Here is a 24844-nt window from a genome sequence, read left to right as displayed (position 1 = left end):
GCCTAAATTCTATATTCAATTCAACTCAAATGAAGTGTAAGGCCACCAAATGTCACCAAGCAGGGCTTAATTAGCGGTCACCTGTTGGGCAGCAACGTCCACTCCACCTGAATGAGTTGTCAATTTGAACGTTTTATGTTGTTTTGGTTTGAATCGAATGTTTACGGCTCGGTGTCGTGCCTTGTTTGGCTTTTATGTAGTATATCTCTATTTATATCTGTGTCTAGCTATCTGTACATGTGCATTAACGTGTTTACCAAGACGTAGGGGCGTACACGAGGGCGGCTTCGGGTTGCTTGAGCCCCTGCCTCGTTCGCTTACTCGGGAAGTAAGCCTAAAAAGGTGTGAAAGAAGTGTTTTGCATTGAGTTAAAGATACATGAATTTTGGGATAGGATCTTTATGATTTATTTGTTAGAATGAAAATTTAAAATAACGACTAATGTGCATGTTAAACAGTACAGAACGATTATTTCTAATAAGATATAGCGTATTTATTTTAAATTTCGTTGGTGAAACAATGGGCTATCTTACCGTAGATTTTAACTCGTGCTCCGAGTAAGCTAGAGGTCGGACCACGTCTTGTTTCTTCTTCACAGCTATGGTGCCCTTCTTGTAAGAAATAATAATTGGGTCATTATTATACGTAGGTTGATTGATATTTTACCAATGTAAAGTAATGATGTGTGAAGTATGTCTAATAGGAGACTGCTACTATGATCTTCACTTTAACCTCAAGTAAAGTAAAAACTACTGAGGCTAGAGGGCTGCAATTTTTTATGTTTGATGACTGGAGGGTGTATGATCAACTTACCAATTTGCAGCCATCTAGCCTCTGTAGTTTTTAAGATCTTAAGCGGACAGAAAAAGTGCAGACGGACAGACAAAGCCATCTCGGTAGTTTTCTTTCACAGAAAACTAAAAGAGAGATTGTCATTGGTTAATGTTGAACCTGTAAATGGCTGGATAATCATGACTAAACAATGTACATTATTTTCAAGTTCCCTGAAGCCTTCATGTGATCGTAAACACATTATTAATGACCTATAACTTCTGTCTAGAAAGCTCCAATGTTTTGAACTCCGTAGCGAGTTAGTGCCGTCATTGCATCTCATGCGGCGCACTGTAGGCATTACTCAAGGTTCTTTGCAGCGTGCCTTCGGCCCCTAGCTGCAACCCCTTTCGTTCTTTTTAATGTACCTCCGTTCATATTTGCTTTCTTCCATCTTACTTTCCATCCTCTTCTACTGATTGATTCATAGAACAACTGCTTTGAGGTTTTCCTCCTGTTACACTTTTCAACCCTATCTACTGTCCGTTTATATTGCAGCGCTGAATGACCTTACAGGGCACAGCGTTTGGCCTCTGGCCTAAATTCTATATTCTATTTTACAATGTTTTGATTGATTTTTCTTCATGAAACATGCAAGTGATTTTTTTAAATTCCCTGGTATTTCCTGTCTCAGGTACGCCGTGCCTGATTGTCCTCACATAAGGTTCTGTATTTTATCATAATTAAAATGCGCGCGATTGTATTGTTCTCCAATTATTCTTATTGTAGTACATAAGATTCTGTATTTTTCATAATTAAAATACGTCTGGTTTTATTGTTTTCAATTTATGTTGATTGTAGTACATAAGATTCTGTATTTTTCATAATTAAAATACTCGTGATTGCATTGTTTTCAATTTATGTTTATTGTTGTACATAAGATTTTTTTTTATATATATAATCAAAATACGCGTGATTGCATTGTTTTCCATTTATGCTGATTGTAGTAAATAAGATTCTGTATTGTTTATAAAATACACTATTTTGCACAATTTTCTATTTACTTTAATTCCAAATCTCTCTCCTTCTCCCCAACAGCGTATAAGCCCTTGGGCGGGAGTGGAGGAGGCGGGGGCGGAGGAGGTGCGTCTGAGGGCGAGGGCGCAGCGTTCGTCGGGCGCAGGATGACCGGGTTACGCCTAGAGGTAGGCTGCTGGCGGAGGGGTGGGGGGGCACGTGGCACCGGATGGGGCGAACCAAGCAGGTGGCCACAGATGCTATGGAGACGCCCCTCAACAGGTGTCTCTCCACCCTGGATATCACCCTCCTGGGTAAGTCGAGGGGGGGGGGGTGGGGGGGGGGGAAGCGTTTTGTTGTCTTCTTTGCCAGTGTTGTTCTTTGCGTTGGTGGTGAAACAACAGCCTGTGGTAGCGGCTGGAGTTTGTGTGGGTTACCTTCCTTAGTGTGTGCGTGTGTGTGTGTGTATATATATATATATATATATATATATATATATATATATATATATATTATATTATATATATTATATAAATTTTATGTTATTTCAGCTGTACAATTCAACAGTGAGAAAGGGACATAAAGTAGAGTAGGTTTCCTTAGTTCTGTCTCTATATTTTCTCTCTTTTGCTATTTTTCACAATCACTAATACATCCTTTCTGATTCTCCAGTTCGTCTCGCTGTTGTGAGTTTTATGCAGCTTTATTTAATGTTTTTTTTCTCTTCAATATTCACATTTTAAATCAGTGAGTTGCTTGGATAATGATAGGAAATAATATTCTTCGTTTATACTTTCTTGGTATTTTGATGTCTAGCATTTACTTTGCAGTGAACAGGACACAAAGTGATAGTTTTTTAAAATCAAATTGAATCGATTCCCATGAAAGAACATCAAAGGTAACGTATTTAATCCTTCACTTTTCCTTGGAGTTCTCATGCAAATTCCCAGTGTTTCTATATTTGCTCTATTGTATTCTATCAGAATTAACTTTCCAACCGTTATGTGCTATTCATTCCCTTCTGATTTTATCTGTCCAAGTGTTTTCAGCATTTCATTCAAAATGCAGAAATATTCGCCTTGTCGTGAGAAGTGAATGACCTCTTATGTTAAGTTATTCAACAGTGATGCTCTCTCTCTCTCTCTCTCTCTCTCTCTCTCTCTCTCTCTCTCTCTCTCTCTCTCTCTCTCTCTCTCTTCTTCACATACAAGGTATGTGACACTTGGGATAAACTGACACCAGAAGCCATAAACAGCAACAATGTAGAAGAGTTTAAAAAAGAAAGCTAGACAAAATCATTAGGACATTGTGAATGAACAATAAAACCTGCTCCTTTAGATAATAAGTGAGCACACGATGTCTCCTCTTAGGATGGACTATAACTACAAGTCTTCGAGACATTCTAATCCTTGTAATTCTCTCTCTCTCTCCTTCTCTTTCATCCTACTTTTTCGTTTCATCATTTCTGTGCTGTCTTTCACACCATTCCCTCAGTCAAACCCGAAGGTCTGAATACAGGTGAGCCGCTTGAGTGTGTCAAGGTATTAATACCAGGTGTGGAACTCGGCTAAGAACACTTGTTTGTCAAAGTATGTCCCTATTGAAGAGCGATTGATGGATGAATAAGTCATATCCTCTGAGAGTAAGATACACACACACTCACACTATATATATATATATATATTTATATATATAAATGACCATACCCACATTAACCCGTATATTCCATGTGTATGGCCCTGAGCTGAAATGAAGGTTATTATTATTTTATTATTTATTATTTATCAAACTTCCATCATAGGTGAGAAAAAATAATAGACTGGGTATAGGTCCTGACCGGTTTCGATTTTATTTCCAAGCCATATATATATATATATATATATATATATATTATATATATATATATATATATACATATATATATTATATACTCTATATATTCGAGAAGTTGATGCTTAATTCTTTAGTTAATGAAATCTAAAAGTTTTTGTGTATCACTCCTCTGAAAAGTCATTATTACCAATGAAATAAGATGTTTTCCTACAATTTATTTTGAATTGTGTTCATTTCATGAATTTGCTAATAATGCGTTACATGTTGGAATTCATTAACCGTAGCGTCTATCAGTGGAACTTATTAACCCCAAAATTTATTACTGGAGTTGATTAATCTTTAATATAATCGTAACATTTATCACTGAAATTTGTCAACATTTAGCACTGGAATTTGTTAACGTTTATCATTGGAAATAGTTAACATTGATCACTGTAATTTGTTGAAATTTATCATTGGAATTTCTTAGCCTTTATGACTGGAGTCTTGATAACATTTATGACTGGAGTTTGTTAACATTTACCCTTGGAATTCGTTAACATTTATCCTTGGAATTTATAAAATTTAACTCTGGAATTTAATAACATTTATCACCGGAATTTGCTGGAATTTGTCATAATATTTATCACTGGAATTGGTTAACATTTATCTGTAGAATTTGTTGAAATTTACCATCGGAATTTGTTAACATTTACCACAGAAAAGAAAGTCACAATAATATTTCCGAGACTGTGACCCCCAAGGGATTTAGTTCGGTATGTATCCACCTTTGCGGTGTGTTTGTAGTACTAGGATTACCTGGGTGATTCGTGGGGGATTCCATTCTGACACGCCTCAATCCTGCAGGTATCGGCCACATGGTTGGAGCTGGCATCTACGTCCTGACGGGGACGGTGGCGAAGGACACGGCAGGACCCGCTATCATCATCTCCTTCCTGCTGGCCGGGTTCGCATCTCTCCTGGCCGCCCTGTGCTACGCCGAATTCGGGGCCCGGGTGCCCAAGGCAGGCTCGGCCTACGTCTACACCTACGTGACCATCGGCGAGTTCTGGGCGTTCGTCATCGGCTGGAACATCGTCCTGGAACACATGATAGGTGAGGGATACCTGGAATGTCTCAGAGAGGTATATCTTTTTAGTGTCAGGGTTCGGATGTTTGCTGACGATGTTTGGAGATGTTCACTGAACATTGTACTATTTTGCAGTGTTGGTATTAGCCATTGACTGGACTTTGCTCGGAACTCCCTCAGATACCTTTGTTTAGTTTTTTTTTTTTTTTTGCATTAATGTCTGATTCGTGGAGGAAATAAGTTCTTAGTAATCTATTCAAATAGCAAAATCGCATCCAGACGTAAACGGGCTAAATAATTAGATTAGTAAGATTTGTAAAGTTAGCTGCTAGCTTGGCGTACCAGCTGTAGACTCGTTTAATCAAAAGTTTAGACGTTTTCTTTTGCCACTCTCGTTTCCAATTCAGCGCTGAATGACCTCTTTAGCTCCCACTAGCTTGGCGTACGAGCTTTAGACTCGTTTAGTCAGACTAAACGAGTCTAAAGCTCGAACGCCAAGCTAGTGGGAGCTAAGTTTAGACGTTTTCCTTTGCCCGCTCTCGTTTCCATATCAGCCCTGAATGCCCTCTTTAGCTCCTAGCTTTGGCTTTTGGCCTGAATTCTAGATTCCAAATTGCGATAAGGCGTTAGTTTTTCATTTAATTTCTCTCCACTCCCTATTCCTGCTTTCCCACTTAGATCTCAAGAGCCGCCTCTGGTAAAACAAACCGCACCTTCTTCTTCAATGGCAGTGACGCTGCTTCTGACGTAGTATGTACAGTCACAGTGTTTTGTTTATAACATCGTCGCTTCGCGCGATGCAGTTCTCGCAATGGCTGGACTTTGAACGTGTTATGGCCTGGTGGGGCTTGTACGTACACAGGTTTCAGAGAAGTGTGTATTCGAGGCGTGTATGTTTTATATGTCACATCAGTGTGTACTGAATTCTTTCATAGGTCTTGGATGTACAAGCACTTTCCAAAATCGCTGCTTTATATATATATATATATATATATATATATATATATATATATATATATATATATATATATATATATATATATATATAGAGAGAGAGAGAGAGAGAGAGAGAGAGAAGAGAGAGAGACTTGCTTTGGGAATTATCTTTTCACCCATTCATATAATTTATCTTATGGTTAAGTGTGTGATTTCACTGTTTAGATGACGATTTCTCTTCGTTATTTAGTAAGCGATCGATCTCCACTTTTATTTGTTATGTTTTTTTTTTTCTTTCTCGCCTTTGAATATCATTCCTGACTCCTTTGTTCGTCATATCTCCTGACGCCCTGACAAATTGACGCATTGTTTGGCAATATCTTTGGCAACAACAATTTGATATCAATGAAAAAGCGCTTTGTTGTTGTTGGGTTTTGGTGAAACAACGACTGCATATTAAATATATATATATATATATATTATATATAATTCTATATATTATTATATATATATAATATAATATATATATATATTATTATCTATCTGCAGTATGGCCCTCAAACATCAATTCAGGAATGCCGAAGACACATGGATGTTTTAAAAGATATATTCATTAAGAAACGTTTCGCACATGACTATGTGCATCATCAGTCTGAAAAATGACAAAATAATAACATTAAAAATACTAAAAATACACAGGATTCTTAAAATGACAATTAAAAACATTAAAAGAACCACCAACCTTCAGTTACAAAGAAAGAAGATAGAATGACCAAAGAAGGAACAAGAACCTCCAAAGACGACTATGCCAGATATAGTTGAGCAGAGGGGCAGCCACCGTTTAACGATGGAACGAGTCTTTTAATAAATAATGACTCTAAGGTAGTCAGATAATCTGCATCCTTAGAATACCCTAATATGGAGAAGTGCTGCTTCTTGACCTCAATTTTACAATTGATAGCATGATTTTTTATATTTGAATGTTCTGGTCTGCTCAATCTTTGCCCCGTTCTAAAACTCAACCCTAAGTGACTAATAACGCATCTGCAACAACCTTTTCGTTGATCCAATATAAGTACCAGGACATCCTGGGCATGTAAACACGGTCCTTAAAGCCAAACAAGGAGCCAATTCTACTGGGATTATTTGATTTCAATTTTAAATTAATGCACGGTATTTCAGTTACAATAATTTGTTTCAGTTTATGCGAAAATTTGGAGTTAAGAATATAAGGGATTGAAGCACACATAAGTTTTTTCGGAACATTAAAAACCGGTGTGGCAGGATGAAAATAATTGGTTAAAAGTTTGTTAACGGTTCTAAAAACTAGATCTTTGGGAAATGAATTTTGTTGAAAGAAAGTTGTTAAAAATTCAATCTCCTTATGAAATATGGCCCAACTGGACGAGTATCTAAGAGCCCTATATACATATACTAAAGTATAGATGGTATTCAATTTAAAACTGGTTTGGCAAGCACTGTAGAAATTATTTGCAAGACCTATATAAGTTTTCTTTCTGTAAACGGCAGTAGTAAAAACAGAATTAACTCTCGTGATTAAAACTTCTAAAAACGGTAAACAATTATCTCTCTCCAATTCCATAGTAAAATTAATGTTAGGGTGTTGCTGATTAATAAAATCTAAAAACTGGGTGGCCTGCCACTGATACTTAAAAAGAACAAAGGTATCATCTACATACCTTCTGTAAAACAATGGTTTAAAAGACGACGGACAACAATCTAAAAATTTTTGTTCTAAAAAAGACATTAAAAAATTCGCAAATAGAGGTCCTAATGGAGAACCCATAGCAACACCATCTACCTGAGAGTACAATTTGTGATTAAAAATAAACATAGAGTCTTGCACCGCAAGTTCTAGAAGTTGTTAAAAAAGAGAACCTAGTAAAACCATGAAATGTAAAATTGCCATCTGGGAAAACCTTGTTTAAAATAATCTCTATAGTCTCGTTTAAGGGAACATTCGTAAATAAAGACTCAACATCAAAGCTTGACATATACAGGTCACCGTGCATTAATTTAAAATTGAAATCAAATAATCCCAGTAGAATTGGCTCCTTGTTTGGCTTTAAGGACCGTCTGCAGCCCTTTATGAGATCCAATGTGGTCTATAAGTTTACATGCCCAGGATGTCCTGGTACTTATATTGGATCAACGAAAAGGTTGTTGCAGATGCGTTATTACAGTCACTTAGGGTTGAGTTTTAGAACGGGGCAAAGATTGAGCAGACCAGAACATTCAAATATAAAAAATCAAGAAGCAGCACTTCTCCATATTAGGGTATTCTAAGGATGCAGATTATCTGACTACCTTAGAGTCATTATTTATTAAAAGACTCGTACCATCGTTAAACGGTGGCTGCTCCTCTGCTCAACTATATCTGGCAGAGTCGTCTTTGGAGGTTCTTGTTCCCTCTTTGGTCATCATTCTCTTCTTTCTTTGTACCTGAAGGTTGGTGTAACAGCAGTTGTTTTTACTTTGCTTCTTTTTTTGTTCTTTTAATGTTTTTAATTGTCATTTTAAGAATCCTGTGTATTTTTAGTATTTTTAATGTTATTATTTTTTGTCATTTTTTCAGACTGATGATGCACATAGTCATGTGCGAAACGTTTCTTAATGAAGTATATCTTTTAAAACATCCATGTGTCTTCGGCATTTCCTGAATTGAGATATATATATATATATATATATATTATATATATATATATATATATATATATATATATATATATGTATATACAGGGTGTCCATAAAGTCCCACTACCATTCTGAGCAATAAATACTTGTAATGGTACTGGGACTTTATGGACACCCTGTGTGCGTGTATATATGTGTGTGTGTATATATATATATATATATATATATATATATATATATATATATAATATATATGTGTGTGTGTATATATATATGTGTGTATATATATATATATATATATATATATATATATATATATATATATATATATATATGCAGGGTGTCCATAAAGTCCTACTACCATTCTGAGCAATAAATACTTAATGTATGGGTACTGGGACTTTATGGACACCCTGTGTGTGCATGTATATATGTGTGTGTATATATATATATATATATATATATATATATATATATATATATATATTATATATATGTGTGTGTGTAAGTGTGTGTGTGTCTGTATATATATATATATATATATATATATATATATATATATATATATATATATATATATATATATATATATATATATCAGGTATCAGCTTATTAATGCAGCTGTAATCGATCTGACAGAAAAGGTGTCAGTCGGTCAATTATGATATAATTTTTCCTGCCATTTTTTCGCGAAACCATTTTTTGTACCGTGATAAAATTCAAGCCTTCAGTAATATCGTCAAAATTTTTTTGAAATATTTAACGTTTAATATTTTAATATTCGAAAGGCGTTCTGGCACTGAGTTAGCCGGTTGATTAGTGTTTATAAGAGGAGTATTTTATAAATATATTTTATAAATGATAAGAGTTCAGACGTCTACCACTTTAGTCAAATATTTCTCCTCTGTTTTTTAATTGCAATTTTTTTATTTGCATCATAAGGTATGAAGGAGAAATATCTTTATGCCAGTGCGTTTTTTATTTTATTTTATGACAATTAATATGAATCTTAGTTTATTTTTTTTTTTTTTTTTTTTTTTCAATAAGTGGTATATCTCTTCTTTCTGTATTTCCCTTTACCTCTTACTTTTTCCTAATGAACACCTTAATATTCTTTGGAAGCTTGAATTTCAAGTCAGTGGCCCCTTTGGTGGTGGGCTTGTTCCATATGAATAGGCTTCATCTACTGAATAATAATAATAATAATTTTGTTTGTTCAGAAGCCAATATTTCGATAACTTAGATTCGAAGGTTTTGCTCGACGAAATAACACGAGGCCTTACCAAAAGAATCATTTCTCTCTCTCTCTCTCTCTCTCTCTCTCTCTCTCTCTCTCTCTCTCTCATTTATCCCCTGGAAATATTGAGGCAATTGGGATTTATAACACAGTACCAGTTCGAGCCATCGTTCAAAGAAGGGACAAGACGCGTACAGATTGAGAGAGAAAGAAATTCTCTCTCTCACTCTCTCTATGATAACGTCCTCTTTTCTGACTTTAACAAGCTTTTGAAGTTGAAATCGAAAGGGAAAAATGGGCCTGTATTCGTGAGTGCAAGACAGTCACTGAATCTGACTGCCCAACATTGGTTAGCGAACTCGAAAATAAGCCTATAACTTCCTAAAGAGTCAGATAATCCGTCTTTATTATAGATAATTCTGACATTAATCCGGTAGATATTAGACCGCGCGCTGACATACTGATTATTAGCCCCAGTTAAGCTAATCTAATAATATTGATTTATTCAGCTTCGTTTCGTAAGAGTACATCGCATATCGGCTCATTACCCGCATTGCATGGAATGCCAGCTGACAGGTTAAGCCTTACAAGTAAGCTAACATTTGCTATGCATATGCCGTCTGTTCGTTGCAGAGACATAGCTTGCTATATAGCCACTTCAGTAATGGTTATCATATACGGGAGGGTCGATAACAAATGCCCCAAACCCTGGGTAGGTGGTAAGATAGAGAGGCTGACCCGGGTTGGACGATGTCAGTTCTAAGCTTTGGGTTTATTTACCATTGTCGTTTTTACACAGGAAAAATATGAATAGAGGCTGTTTTTTGTGTTTTTATAATACAGACATACTGCAGAAACGTTGTTTTTTCTTTTAATACTGTATGGTATCATTCCCCGCTCTGCCAACGTGGAATCAGAGGAATTAATTTCTCTCGATTAGAAATTCTTTCTCGATATAATGTAGTTCGGATCACACAAAAAGCTGTAGGTCTCGTTGCTAGGTAAACCAATTGGTTCCTAGCCACGTATCATATATCTAATCCTTCTTCAGGCCAGCCCTAGGAGAGCTGTTCATCAGCTCAGTGGTCTGGTTAAACTAAAGATATACTTAACAAATATACGCTGCTCGTATAGCCTACTTGTTTTGCCAAGAATGTCACGTTTCGCCTATTCAGCGCATTGAATAAGTTTATTATGATGAAACGAAGTGTTCGTTATAGTTTGGTGTCAAGCCTTTGTGTTCTATTTCTTCTTAATGACCTCCGATTACTTATTTATTGATTGATTTTCCTTTTCCAGGAGCCGCGTCAGTAGCCAGAGCCTGGTCAGGCTACATCGACTCCCTCTTCAACGGCACGATCAGCAACGCGACCAAGTCCACCATTGGCACCCTGCATTCTGGATACTTATCCGAATATCCGGACTTCCTGGCCTTCGCCGTCACTCTGATCTACTGCGGTTTCCTCACTCTCGGGGTCAAGGGCTCGGCCTACTTCAACTCCATCTTCACGCTCATCAACCTCTGCGTCATGCTCTTCGTCATCATCGTCGGCATGGCCTTCGCAGACATCAGCAACTGGAACACGGAGGGGGGCTTCGCGCCCTTCGGCGCCTCAGGGATCATCGCCGGTGCTGCCACCTGCTTCTACGCCTTCGTCGGGTTCGACAGCATCGCTACGGCGGGAGAAGAGGCTAAGAATCCTGCGAAGTCCATCCCGCAGGCGACTCTGGTTTCCATGACGATCGTGACTATAGGTTATATCTTGGTCGGCGCCACGCTGACACTCATGGTTCCCTATTACACCCTCAATCCGGCGGCTGCCTTGCCAGATGCCTTTGCCGCCCACGGGGCGACGTGGGCTAAGTACGTCGTCAGCGTGGGCGCCCTTTGCGGCATGACGACCACACTCTTCGGCTCCCTGTTCAGTCTTCCGAGATGCGTCTATGCCATGGCCGTCGACGGGCTCCTCTTCTCGTGGTTGGCTCGCGTCTCTGAGAAAACGAAGGTGAGTCGTTGCTTTCTCTCTCTCTCTCTCTCTCTCTCTACGAATGACAATCCTGGCCCCAATTTCACATTTTATAAGACGTCTATCATGCTTTTGAATCATTCTATTTATTCTTGCTAAACTCTCCCTGCAAAAAGATCTGAATAACTTAACTACATATATCCACTGTCATCTGTTTTGAGTGCCTACTCTTTTTTTTTTTTCCATCATTCTATCAAAGCAATAGTCCTATAAGTACGGATAGCTTCTCACGCACATTGCTTTAAAAGTTACTTTGGAAGAAGCCTATATATAGTATAGTACTGCCTAGGGAAATCTCAAAGTCTGTTTGTGCAGTGTCGTCTGCAGAATCTGTCATTATTATTATTATTATTATATTGCTACGATTATTGTCATTACTGGTATCTTCCTTTTTTCATTATTACTGTGCTTATAATCAATACAGTTTTGTTACATTAATTTGTTTTAAATTATGTATGGTATTGTCGATTTTTTGTATATTCCATGTATATGGCCTTGAGCTGATAATAAAACTTATTATTATTTTTAATTTATTTATTTCATTTTATTATCATCATTATTTTTTTTCGGTCTATCATAGTCCTCCAATTCGACTGGGTGGTACCGTGGCCACCGAGAGTACGCGGTGATACTTAAAGTGTAGGGGGGTTCCGGATTGCATCCTGCCTCCTTAGGAGTCCATCACTTCTCTCACTATGTGCGCTGTTTCTAGGAGCAGACTCTTCTGCATGAGGCCTGGAGCTACTTCAGTCTCTAGTTTCCCCAGATTCCTTTTATTATTATTATATTTCTAGGGATCACAGTCTGATTTCACACCCTTTTAATCGCAGGTCCCCGTGATCACCCTCGTCCTGTGCGGATTCTTCTCGGCGCTCATCGCCCTGGTGTTCGACATCGAGAAGCTGGTGGAATTCATGAGCATCGGTACCCTGATGGCGTACACCATTGTCAGTGCCTCTGTTATTATCCTGCGGTATCAGCCTGCGTCTAGGTAAGCGAAGAGAGGGAGAGAGAGAGAGAGAGAGAGAGAGAGAGAGAGAGATTTCATTCCTTCTGTTGTGATACAGGTCACGACGTCATTTGAATACGTAACATTGAAATTGGAGTGGGGGAAAGCAGTTCACAGGGGTACAAGAAACGAAACCCCGTAAGTTGGTAGGGCTCTCAGTGCGTCCCCTCAGCGCCTAGCTACAACCCCTTTCGTTCCTTTTGCTGTACCTCCGTTCGTATTCTCTTTCTTCCGACTTGCTGTCCACCTTTTTCTAACAATAGTTTCATAGTGCAACTGCTTTGAGGTTTTCCTCCCTGTTATACCTTTCAGAAATTTTTACTGTTAATTTCCATTTCAGGGCTGAATGACCTCATGGGTCCCATTGCTCGGCCTTCGGCTTTAATTCTGTATTCTATTCTGTCTACAAGAAACGAAGCTGGACATCTAACAGCTTCAGCTAATAGTTTATAACATGAGAAAAGCCTTTCCTTGGTTAAATAAATAATAGTCTCACAGCCATTAATCTATTTTTTCTGATGCCGTCACAACTTAATGTTAGGAAACTGTCCAGATTTGAAGGAAAGAATAAACTTGTTTCTCGAGGGACAGGAAGTTCTAGGAATAATTGAAAATGGTGGGAAGGTTTCAGGAATCATGGGAAATGGTGGGAGGGTTCCAAGCATCATGGAAAATGGTGGGATGGTACCAGGAATCATGGAAAATAGTGGGAAGGTTTCAGGAATCATGGAAAATGGTGGGATTGTTCTAAGAATCATGGAAAATGGTGGGATGGTTCCAGGAATCATGGAAAATGGTGGGAGGGTTCCAGGAATCATAGAAAATGGAGGGATGGTTCTAGGAATCATGGAAAATGGTGGGAGGGTTCCAGGAATCATGGAAAATGGAGGGATGGTTCTAGGAATCATGGAAAATGGAGGGATGGTTCCAGGAATCTTGGAAAATGGTGGGAGGGTTCCAGAAATCATGGAAAATGGTGGGGTGGATCCAGGAATCATGGAAAATGGAGGGATGGTTCCAGGAATCATGGAAAATGGAGAGATGGTTCCAGGAATCATGGAAAATGGAGGGATGGTTCCAGGAATCATGGGAAATGGTGGAATGGTTCCAGGAATCATGAAAAATGGTGGGAAGGTTCCAGGAATCATGGAAAATTATGGGATGGTTCCTGGAATCATGGAAAATGGAGAGATGGTCCCAGGAATCATGGAAAATAGAGGGATAGGGAGAATTCCACAGCGTGGATTAGAAGTGAAGGGATGGTTTCAGTCAGTTCAGTTAAAGAATATTAAATATCTTTATTCTAGGTGGGGAAGGGATTATAAATATATTGTGGTCGAGGTATAAATAAAAATATGATTATTGTCATTGTTTATTGGTCTAGCAGTGATCTCGAGACATTCTCAATCAGCTCCTCGGAGCAGTGACTGAAATAGCACTTACAAAAGAGAGAGAGAGAGAGAGAGAGAGAGAGAGAGAGAGAGAGAGAAGAGAGAGAGAGAAGCCATCCTCATGATGAGAGACGACGATCTAAGGTTACCGATAATTAATCGATGACCTTGGCTTCATCGGTCTGCTTTGGATTTAGTCACTTCAAGAATGAAGACTCGAAAGGTCACCCATATTGGAACAACATTCCAAATGGATGTGGGTTAAAATTCTGGGGAAACTTCTGAGGCGAAATGGCCTGTTTCCTATGTGTTGAGATTAGAAACCTCATCTCGAGTAAACGCGTCTGATAAAATCAGAGGCAGCTTTTGAACAATCCGGATTATGTGATCTCTCCAGAAATGTTTGTGCGAGAGAAATGAGGGATTTCATATTTTATCAAACAGGATGGGACAGAAGATGAACACTATTCATATGGAACAAACCCACCACCAAAGGGGCCACTGACTTGAAATTCTATAAGCTTCAAAAGAATATTAAGGTGTTCATTAGGAAGAAGTATGAGCAGGTTAAGGGAAATACAAACAGATGAGACCATTAGCAGGACAACTGCATGACGAAGCAGAGAGCTCTCTCTCTCTCTCTCTCTCTCTCTCTCTCTCTCTCTCTCTCTCTCTCTCTCGTGACGAAATCACGCAAAAACTTATATATATATATATATATATATATATATATATATATATATATATATATATATATATATATACATACATATATAATATCGATTTTTCTTTCCTTTTCTGAGAAACATACACATAAAACTTGCAGTTTATAAATTAATATTTTCTTATAGAGGAAAAATCACATATTCAAGCTATATAGCAATGGAATATCTTAGCTTTTAATTCAGAGAGTATAATGTCCCGAAAGTAAGAGTTGATCTGATTTTGTGAAGGGAATTATCGTGCATCTGGCAATCAGCGTCATGACCATGAGCGGGTCTGCCCAGCAGGATAGAACTAAACCAGTCGGCCGCCGATTGGTGCGATAGTTGTTAAGAAAGAGGCATTTTTTTTGTTTTGTCATTTAATAGAGCTGACTGGTGGTTGAGTCATCACTGAAAATAGTCTACAGAAACTGCATCCTAAGTTAATGAAAACAATTACTTCACATATAATATATAGTATATAAACTTGTGTATGACATGCCGTTTTTTTTTTTTTTTTTTTTACTTTTTTGAACCGCAGGAATATTTTCATTCTGAATACTCTCTCATTTTTTTTTATTGCGCAGGTGCAACATTAAAAGTCCTACTCACTCCCTGGCACCAACACCGGGCACTTTAACCACGCCCACCACGCCCACGCCCAAAGTAAGTCTACGCTTTTGTGATGCGCCCACCACAAATATATCTATCAGTCTATACCTGTAATATTTAAAACGTACTGTGTGTGTGTGTACGGGTATGCATACCAAAAACCTCTGACACATTATTCCCCCAGGAAACTCCTGACGGCGAGGGCGGCGAACTGCGAGCATCGTGCCGGTGGCTGACGAAGGTCGTGGGCGAGCGAGAGGGCGGTTCTGTGGTGGCCTGGGCTGTCGTCCTCTTCACCATCACCAGCGCCAGCTTCTGCATCCTCCTGCAGTGGGGCTCCGATTTCCTGGCTCTGCCCTACCCTGCTGCCTGGGCTATCATAATCGCCATTATTCTCGTCTGTGTTCTTATATTTAGTAAGTACGCCGAGAACAGTAATTGTTATAGGCCTAGTTGCCTGCTGCAGGTGTCATATCCCAGGGGAAGTTTCTGTTTAGTAATTCAAGCGTTGCGACAATAGTTCCTATAGGTCTATTTGCCTGCTGCAGGTCTCATACCCCAGGGGAAGTTTCTGTTTAGTAAGTCAAGCGTTGCGACAATAGTTCCTATAGGTCTATTTGCCAACTACAGGTCTCATACCCAAGGGAAAGTTTGTTATATTGAGTAAGTCAAGCAATAACCACCAAGTAGTTTTAGGTCTAGTTGCATACTACAGCTCTCATGGCCCAGGGGAAGGTATTCAGTCTTATTCACAAATAAACAATGTTCTTCATTCGGTTATAAGAACTGGTTATGGCCATCATAATTATAGCCATGAGGTTTATATTTCTCAATAATTAAATCAAAATCAGGACGCATGGCTGGTCTGGGAAAGACATTGTTAAAGTTAGCAGAGAGTGAGAAACATAAGGGTACAGTATATATTTTTATTAGAGTTCAGTGAGGTCTTATTCTGTAAAGGTCGGATGCCCAATAAGAATTTTTGCCATGGAACTGAAAAAAAAAAAAATAAGGAAAAGCTTGCTTAAAATTTCAGGGTTGCAAATTAAAGGGTGGTGAGGATGCATGGTTTAGATACTTGTTTAATTGCCATTCAAAGCATTATGAATAAAGTAAATATCTTGGAAGAAACCTTAGGTGGGTAAGTGACTGGTTTGGTGTAAAAAGATGTTGAATGACAAGAGGGCGCTGAGTTCCTACTGCCTCAGAAATGTCAGGGGAAAAATATATTTTTAATTTTTTTTATATAAAACAAGAGATTGTGAGGAGTTGAAGTAACTTATATTTATAAATGATGCAGAAGTAATTGATTACTCGGCAGGAATGGAAGAAGAATAAGTAGTATTGCTGATTTGTACGAATGTTAAGGAGATTTATAAAGTAAAAGATAATCACCAGTGTGGCTTATCCAAAGCCGAAAGTTCAATGGGGATCTTCCTTCGAATTATTGATGAAGGCTATATTTGGATTCGAGCTAAGAGGCTGTTCGTCCTCGTTTAATATGAAATAGCACTGGTGACATTTGAACACCGAGTACAGAGGACAGTGTTCCTTGCTGAATGTTATTTAGGAAGCCGAGGTGTTTTGATTTTTTTTTATATCGATTTTCTTCATCTCACGGCAAATTTGGAGATTATAGTGACCTTGATAGTGACGATGCGTAGTGTCAGCAAGAGTGTGCAGTTGAAATAATGATATAAACGCGATATGTAATAAAGTTCTGTCTCATAATGCACGAACGTAAACTAAAACCACAGAATAGAACGGTATGATGCTTAGTGAGGTTTTAGTAGGAATAAACGAATTATATAGTTATGGTGAAACATTTTCTGTTTAAAATCTCTCTCTCTCTCTCTCTCTCTCTCTCTCTCTCTCTCTCTCTCTCTCTCTCTCTCTCTCTCTCTCTCTCTCTCTCTCTCTCTCTCTCTCTCTCTCAGAACGCCGTTACGGGTTGGTCTGTAGTACTAGGTTTTAATAACTTTTTTTAATGGTCAAGACATAATAGAGGCAGGTATAGTCTGAGAGAGAGAGAGAGAGAGAGAGAGAGAGAGAGAGAGAGAGAGAGAGAGAGCTTCAATTTCACCTTAATGGCTGAAATCCGACTGAAAATATCTTGATTTTTCGCTAAATTACACATCCTCTCGCAGGCGTGCTGGTCATCTTGGCTCACCGTCAGAACCAGCTGGTTCTCTCCTTCACGGTTCCCCTGGTTCCGCTGTTCCCCCTCACTTCCATCTTCATCAACGTGGGCCTCATGGTCCACTTGAACCCCATGACGTGGATACGATTTATCGTCTGGATGGTTATCGGTAAGTAGCTATGAAGCGCTTTCTCGCTAGGTGGCGCCGTTCGGATCTGTGGTCGACTGAACGCATCCAGACGAGCGCCAAGACTTGGCTATTTCGTTACTCGGATTCATTATTGTATTTTAGACTAAGGAAGACAAAATCTTGGGTCATACGCTTCAAAATGCCTTCTTTTGTTAACGATTGCAAAGGAGGATGAGTCAAAATAACAAAAGAAGACGAATGAAATATAAATAAGGTCATTTTCCTTTTGCAGGTTTATTGGTCTACTTCGCCTACGGCCAGTATCACTCGCGAGAGGGAGAACCAGTAAGTAGCTACTCCACTCTCCTGACAGAGCCCACCCCAGCCGGAAACACGGTTTTCGGCTCTGTTCAACACACGTTGTCGAACGTGACCGCCAAAATTGCATCGGCCGCTTCTGAAGACAAAAAACCGATAGTTGATCAAGAGGTTGGCGACAATGACTTGTAATTCTGAATGGCAGAAAGACAGACAGACAGATAGATATAGAGAGAGAGAAAGAGAGAGAGAGAGAGAGAGAGAGAGAGAGAGGAGTGTTTGTGTGTGTATGTGTACGTGTGTATTTGCTACACATACATCCATATTAAATCGTAGAGAGCTTTGTATTGGAATACTGACGAAGTCTTGCTCGACATTTTACAATCGAATGCAACTGAATAATGTACGTACGTATTTAACTTGAATGGACGCGTTTTTTGCATTTCAAATAAAAATGAAAAATAATTACAAAACAAATTAGTAATTAACTGAATATTCCTTTCACGCTTAATTCACGAGCGACTTATTTCAAGCAATTGTTTTTCATTCTTACGGAATTTGGAAATACCGTGTGGTTGGTATGTAGATCTGAAGCGTAGCATTGTTGATGCCATGTTTCGATATTATCTTATTAACGAGTTATACTAGTTTTTATTTTCCATGTTCAGAGATATATATTCAGTAAATGCTCTACAGGCGGATGTTGTCTATATATAATTCGTTAATTAGCTGTACATCCAATTGTACAACCACTTCTTTCCCCAAAAAATAATAACCGGAAGTCGTATTAAAATCAGGATGCTTCCCATGACGTCACATCAACCTAGGACTAAATATTCTGGATCAGCTGCGATTAGAAACAAATCATTAATATTATTATTATTTTTATTATTATTATATTCGGTAGCTGAAACATTCATTTGAAACAAGTCCACCACAGCTCTTCAGTGGTCGTATGAAATATCCTTTCATGAAGACCTGTTTCACTAGCAGCGGTTGTCATCAGGCCGTATAGTACGTGACGTTCGTTGTCTAGAGGTCGGTATTTTAAAGACATTCTCATTGTCTTACTTTAGAAGAATATTTATAAAATCCAGTCTAATTTGATCCAGAGTAAAGCCGGTTCATGGATCAGTTAATGTGCTACTCCGAGGTACTAGTACTAAACATGGCGCAAGCTCCTCGGGACGCCGTGTGTTTAGTACTAGCCCTCGGGGATCAAAGTATTATATACACCCATTTTTGTATTGCCTGGTCGACATATTAATATTAGTAAACAATATCTTCGTGCGGGCGTCTACTTCACATTTACCATATGGTGTTTAGTACTATAGCACCTCTGAGTAGGTGATACGTAGATAAGCCAAAGTAGCATCGAATGTTCATCTAGGCGTAATGACAATGAAAAATCCACGTCAGGTAACCACAACTACCAAGAATCAATATCCCATAACAAAATTTAGTCTGACATCAGAAATTCAAAGCGGATATCTAGATACTGACGATAAAAATCGTCATCAAAGTATGATGACTTCGCCACTCAGATGCGAATTTCTTTCTCTTATAAGCATCGGCGGTGAATTTTTACGATTTTTATTATTTGCAGCAGAAATAAATACACTCGATGGTTGAAAAGGCAGAATCATCCATGATAATTAACCGTTTTGTTACCAGTTACGACGGGAAAGCAACCCTATATTGATACCATTATTCCCAGCGAAGTCGACTGGCTTGGACAACCAGTTTCACGTAGGAAGTAAATCTCCACCGTAAAGTAAATTTAAGATATGACCACTTTTACACTGAGCTGTTTTTTTTCACCAAAGCAGTTAGAAGATTTAAATATTAACGGACAAGAGACTCGCAGTCTGTTTGTAAGTGCAGGTATACATTAAAATTTATGCGTCTATGAATTCCTTGGCTTCGACGAGGGTTCCACGTCACGCTGATAGCGCACAGGAGCCACTGAGAGAGTCCTGAATGTCCTGATAGCGCACAAAATAATATTCCTTTGAAACGTATCCAGCAATGAAGGACGTGGGTAAGTGTTTTTGAAGCACCGTTGCTTTTAATGGTGGAAAATGTTGCCTCAAGTATAGAGCAGACACGACAGTGGAGAAGTGGTTTTGGTGTCGCTTGAGAAATGGCCGCTTCATGCCAGTAGTTCGTACTACATATATTTCAGCTAATACGTTCGTAATTAAAGTAAGATGAAATTATAATATCTCCGGGCCTCAGATATCTCAGAGATTTCTGTATTCAAAATTATTATTTTTCTAAAGATACTGGTTTGGAAGCGCGAGAGAGATTACTTTAAACTGAAAATAACTGGATGAAGAGGGTCTGGTCTGACTCGAAGGGAATAAATATAGTGAACTCTGAGAGGTTGTGGTACGAAGTGATTGAATGAATACTTATAGTACCTAAATGGACACAGACACACTACTGAAATATATATATATAATATATATATTATATAATATATAATTATATATATATAATATATATATATTATACATATATTAATATATATATATATATATAATATAATATATATATATATAATATAATATATATATACACCACACACAAAACACCCAACACCCACCCACCCACCCATCTACATGCAAAATATCAGGACTTCAAATACGATCCAAGCATCCGGTTTCGGTGAACTGTCTGTCTTGTAATCTCTCTCTCTCTCTCTCTCTCTCTCTCTCTCTCTCTCTCTTCTCTCTCTCTCTCCTCTCAATCTTCAGAAATATGCTAGAATTTTATCTATGTACAGATGCTATTATTATTATTATTACTATGCTTAAAATTGGCCTTGCGAGAGTACCTACTATGCATAACTAAATATTTTACCGTGGCAGACTCAGATGTATTTTTCTTTAGCTTTAACACACACACACACAACACACACACACACACACACACACACACCTATATATATATATATATATATATATATATATATATATATATATATATATATATATTAATTGCATCACGAAAATTTGGAATGTAATGACCATATAAGACAAAATCCACGAAGGAAAGTGAAACAGTGGAGTAACCACTGCAAGGCCTTTCGATTCTCATCCGTCTGCTTAGTAAAGGACGAGAAATCGAAAGGCCTCGTAGTGGTACTCCGTTGTTTCACTTTCCTTCGTGGATTTTGCCTTTATTTATTTAAGTATATATTTACACACATATATATATTATATATGTGCATAAACACTTTTTATTCACATGTATACATATACTGACAGGTATTTTTTATATCTTTTAAGTCTTATTTTCCTCAGATTCATTAAAACACATGGTAACTTATTTGTTTGCATCAAGCATTTCAATGCACACAGGTATACAATGCATTTAGTTGCAAATCTTTAAAAATAAATGAATAAAAATAAGACTTTCCTGTGTGTTATGTACACATCCTCAGGGTACATATTACACAACTAAAAACTATTTTTTTATGTTATTTTTTTTTTGAGGCGTATAAAGAAAAACACTCAACTTTATTTCTGACGCAGAGTGGGACGGAAATGACAACTTTGTCCGAAAGTAGCCCAGACCCGAATACGACAGCTTAAAACATTAGGAAAACTATACACCCACCTATTAGAGGATGGAGGATGTTGTTAAGTATGTAAGCACACAATACACATTATGTATATGTGTTTGTACGTATGTACTGTGCATGTATTTGCATCACCTAAACAAACCTTTATATATTTTTTTCTCCTACACAGCTGTGGTGCTTGGATGTTGCGTGCAGACATAATATATAATATAATAATAATCATCCTTCAGTGATTTAGCTGTCACATTACTAACATTTTTTCCCTACTTCAAACAAATACTTTTTTTTTTTTTTTAGAAAAAAGCGGAATTTGGAGGTTGAATAAATATCTATAAATTAAGATGGTTTAATTAACTCGACGAAATGATTTAGTTGTAAGTTCACAAATATACGTATTTTTATTCCTAGACTAGAAAGTTGTAATCTGAGATGCATTGCTGCTTCTCATTGATGATCTCACACACACACAAAAATAAAATACGTATCTGGTTAGGGTTTCAGAGATGTGTAATATTCAGTCATTTGTGTGAAAATGGAATTATGTGTCACAGATTTCTAGCTTCACACAACTCGAGGACCCAGTTCTCTTCATAGTATATGTGTGAAAATGGAATATTTCTTTTTAACCTTTCACCACTTACTGCACCTCATACGATGGTTACAGCCATTCTTGTTTTTATCATCTAGAACAGCTAGATAACATAGCCTCGTTTCTAGCTATATAGATTTTATTATGTTTTCAAGATATATTTCCCGTGAGACGTGCAATTTTGAAATGACACGCAATTCAATAACTGTCCTGTGTAGTGCTGTAATTCGTAACGTAAGGATGAAATTCAGACCAAAAATCATGGCTGAGATTTGAACAAATTTTCTGTAACACTTTCATTATTTTGTAAAACCTGTAACGGTCAGGGACGGAAAAATTGGAAATGAACACGCTAGTAGGAACTTTTATAAATTTTGTAATCTGTAGTTAGAGAATAAATGAAGACAAATCTGACCTCATATAAAACTGGAAATTGTAAGTCAGCTTTTTGCGAGATGATTTTGATAGGTAGCGAAAGAATACCGAGAAGTCTTGGCACGTTGCAGTGCTGTTGATCAGTGACACTTTGCAAGAAACAAATGTCTAGCCGATTTTGCTCTCCACTCGTGAAGTGACTATGAATAACCATCTTGTATCCTTCTTCTTCAAGTGTCAATCCCTAACGAGTGTTGGAGAGAAGCTAGAGAAATGAATCATTCTTGAGTTATTCAATATGGAAACAGTTTGACCTTATTATGGAGGAGTGTTTTTCATTTCTAAGCAACTAACAATCGTAAATGAGACCTTAGATGTATTATTTATTAAATAACTAATTTCCCTGGTCTAATATTCTAAAAGTCTGGATGAGATACAAATTTAACTTCTAAAATAGTAACTCAAGTCATTGGTTTTTTATTTCTGTTCTGTGAGAGTTGATATTTTCTTTTCAGTGTTCCCAAGAAGAAGTTGTGCTTGTAAACTAAAAATTTAGTCATTTTCATTTACACACCTCTCAGTTTAAATAGCAATTTTCATTTACACACCTCCCAGTTTAAATGGCAATTTTCATTTACACACCTCCCAGTTTAAATAGCAATTTTCATTTACACACCTCTCAGTTTAAATAGCAATTTTCATTTACACACCTCCCAGTTTAAATAGCAATTTTCATTTACACACCTCTCAGTTTAAATAGCAATTTTCATTTACACACCTCCCAGTTTAAATAGCAATTTTCATTTACACAAATCCATAAAGTAACGAGCTATGGCCTTTTTAAACCCCAACAGAGGATAGAGTTTCATATCCTGATACCTAAATAGGAATAAAACTTTTATTTCCAAATAAACGAGAAGTTAATAAAGACATTTTTATTTCCAGATACCTACATATTGGATAAAGATTCTATTGAGACGTATTCATAAGTACTATTACACTTTTTTTTTACAAATACCTAAGTAGTAAATAAAAATAAAACGTGTGGTTCAAAATGTCCAGACAGTGAACATCAATTTATTTACCAAATGTCTTTTCACAGAGAACAATATGTCAATAGTGATTCAATTTTTCCTTTGCTTATATCTGAATAGTGATCGAAGTTTCGTTTCCATATAACTAGATAGTGAATGAAGTCTTCATTTCTGTCTCTTGTTAGTGAAAACAGTCTTCATTTCAATATATCTATATATAGTAAATAAAGCTTTCATTACAGATTTTCTAGAATTTAGTCATTGCCAAATATTTATGCCAAACATAGCTGAGGGTCTTGGACCAGGCGCAGTATACTAAACAAAAATGAATAAACAAATAAAAAAAGCTGTAAATATGTCATTTACAAATCCCTGAGTGGGAATAATGGCAACCTGGAATTCTATATAGTTTCAAATCCTAGAACTATTTTTGTGCTGGATTGTATGCATGTGGAATAAACTGTGAAGTCATGCAACTGTGTTTGATTTCTGATCATTTCCGCTTATCTGGGCAGTAACCCTACAAATTACTTTGTTGTTGTTGTTGTTTGGTGGGGGGGGGATAGGAAAGGTCTATGGAAGAGCATGTAAATGTCTGAAAAAGGTGTTTTGTGTTGAGTTAAAGACACAGGAATTTTAGGATAGGATATTTATGATATATTTATTCGAATGAAAATTTGAAAAATGAATGATGTGCATGTTAAACACTACAGAAAAATCATTTCTAATAAAATATAGTATATTAATTTTAATTTTCATTGCTGAAACAAGGCTCAATTCAACCATAGATTTTAGCACGTTTTAATTGACTTTAGTAAGGAATATAATGTCTACAACTTGCGTAACAGGTTAATCTTGTACCCGTCCCGAGTAAATTTGAGGTCGGATCACGCCTTGTTTAGCCCATTATTATTATTATTATTCAGATGAAACCTCTTCATACAGAACAAGCCCACCAAAGGGGCCACTGACTTGAAATTCAAGCTTCCAAAAGTTATTAACGTGTTCGTAAGGAAGAAGTAAGAGGAGGTAAAGGGAAATACAGAAAGAAGAGATCCCACTTATCAAAAAGAAAAAAAATCAATAGATAAAAATGTGTTAAAATGCAAGAATAACAGCAGTATTAACTAGGGGAGTAAAACTTCGTTTTGGTCTTTGAAAGGGTGCACAGAAATTCCTTCATTTGTTATTCGGTATTTTTATTGTTTACAAAATTACACTAAGTTTATAAAGGAATGAAGATCATAGTAAGTAAATGGAGGAAATTTGAAATCGAGTCAAATTAGGACACTTTTAGATGCGAAAAAAGGGAGAGAAATTGAATCATAGTGAAATCAAACTTTAATTTCCAATTAATTTCCGATTCGCTCTACCCCAGAAATAATATGTTTTCCTATATGTTAACTGA

At 37.2% G+C, this 24844-nt stretch overlaps 1 protein-coding gene across 9 annotated transcripts in view; it reads left to right on the top strand.

Annotated features, from left to right (window-relative positions):
• Positions 1-23912, top strand: part of LOC135221855 (cationic amino acid transporter 4-like) — a 68593-nt gene extending 44681 nt beyond the window's left edge. For 2 of the 9 annotated variants that reach the window (XM_064259792.1, XM_064259791.1), the window contains exons 2-10: positions 1870-2102; positions 4468-4716; positions 10818-11524; positions 12376-12536; positions 15237-15315; positions 15446-15677; positions 17409-17570; positions 17824-18020; positions 23348-23912. In XM_064259792.1, coding sequence (XP_064115862.1) covers positions 2018-2102; positions 4468-4716; positions 10818-11524; positions 12376-12536; positions 15237-15315; positions 15446-15677; positions 17409-17570; positions 17824-18020; positions 23348-23428 — 1953 coding nt within the window. In that variant the 5' untranslated portion in view covers positions 1870-2017 and the 3' untranslated portion in view covers positions 23429-23912. Of the gene's footprint in view, positions 1-1869; positions 2103-4467; positions 4717-10817; positions 11525-12375; positions 12537-15236; positions 15316-15445; positions 15678-17408; positions 17571-17823; positions 18021-21388 lie in introns of all 9 variants that reach the window. The other 7 variants (XR_010316105.1, XR_010316106.1, XR_010316103.1 and 4 more) reach the window with 7 other exon arrangements.
• The last annotated feature ends 932 nt before the right edge of the window (positions 23913-24844 follow it).

Source organism: Macrobrachium nipponense, chromosome 3 (assembly GCF_015104395.2).
Source record: "Macrobrachium nipponense isolate FS-2020 chromosome 3, ASM1510439v2, whole genome shotgun sequence".
Classification (NCBI taxonomy): Eukaryota; Metazoa; Arthropoda; class Malacostraca; order Decapoda; family Palaemonidae; genus Macrobrachium; species Macrobrachium nipponense.
Note: the sequence above shows the minus strand (reverse complement) of the source record. Positions and strands in the feature narration are given on the sequence as shown.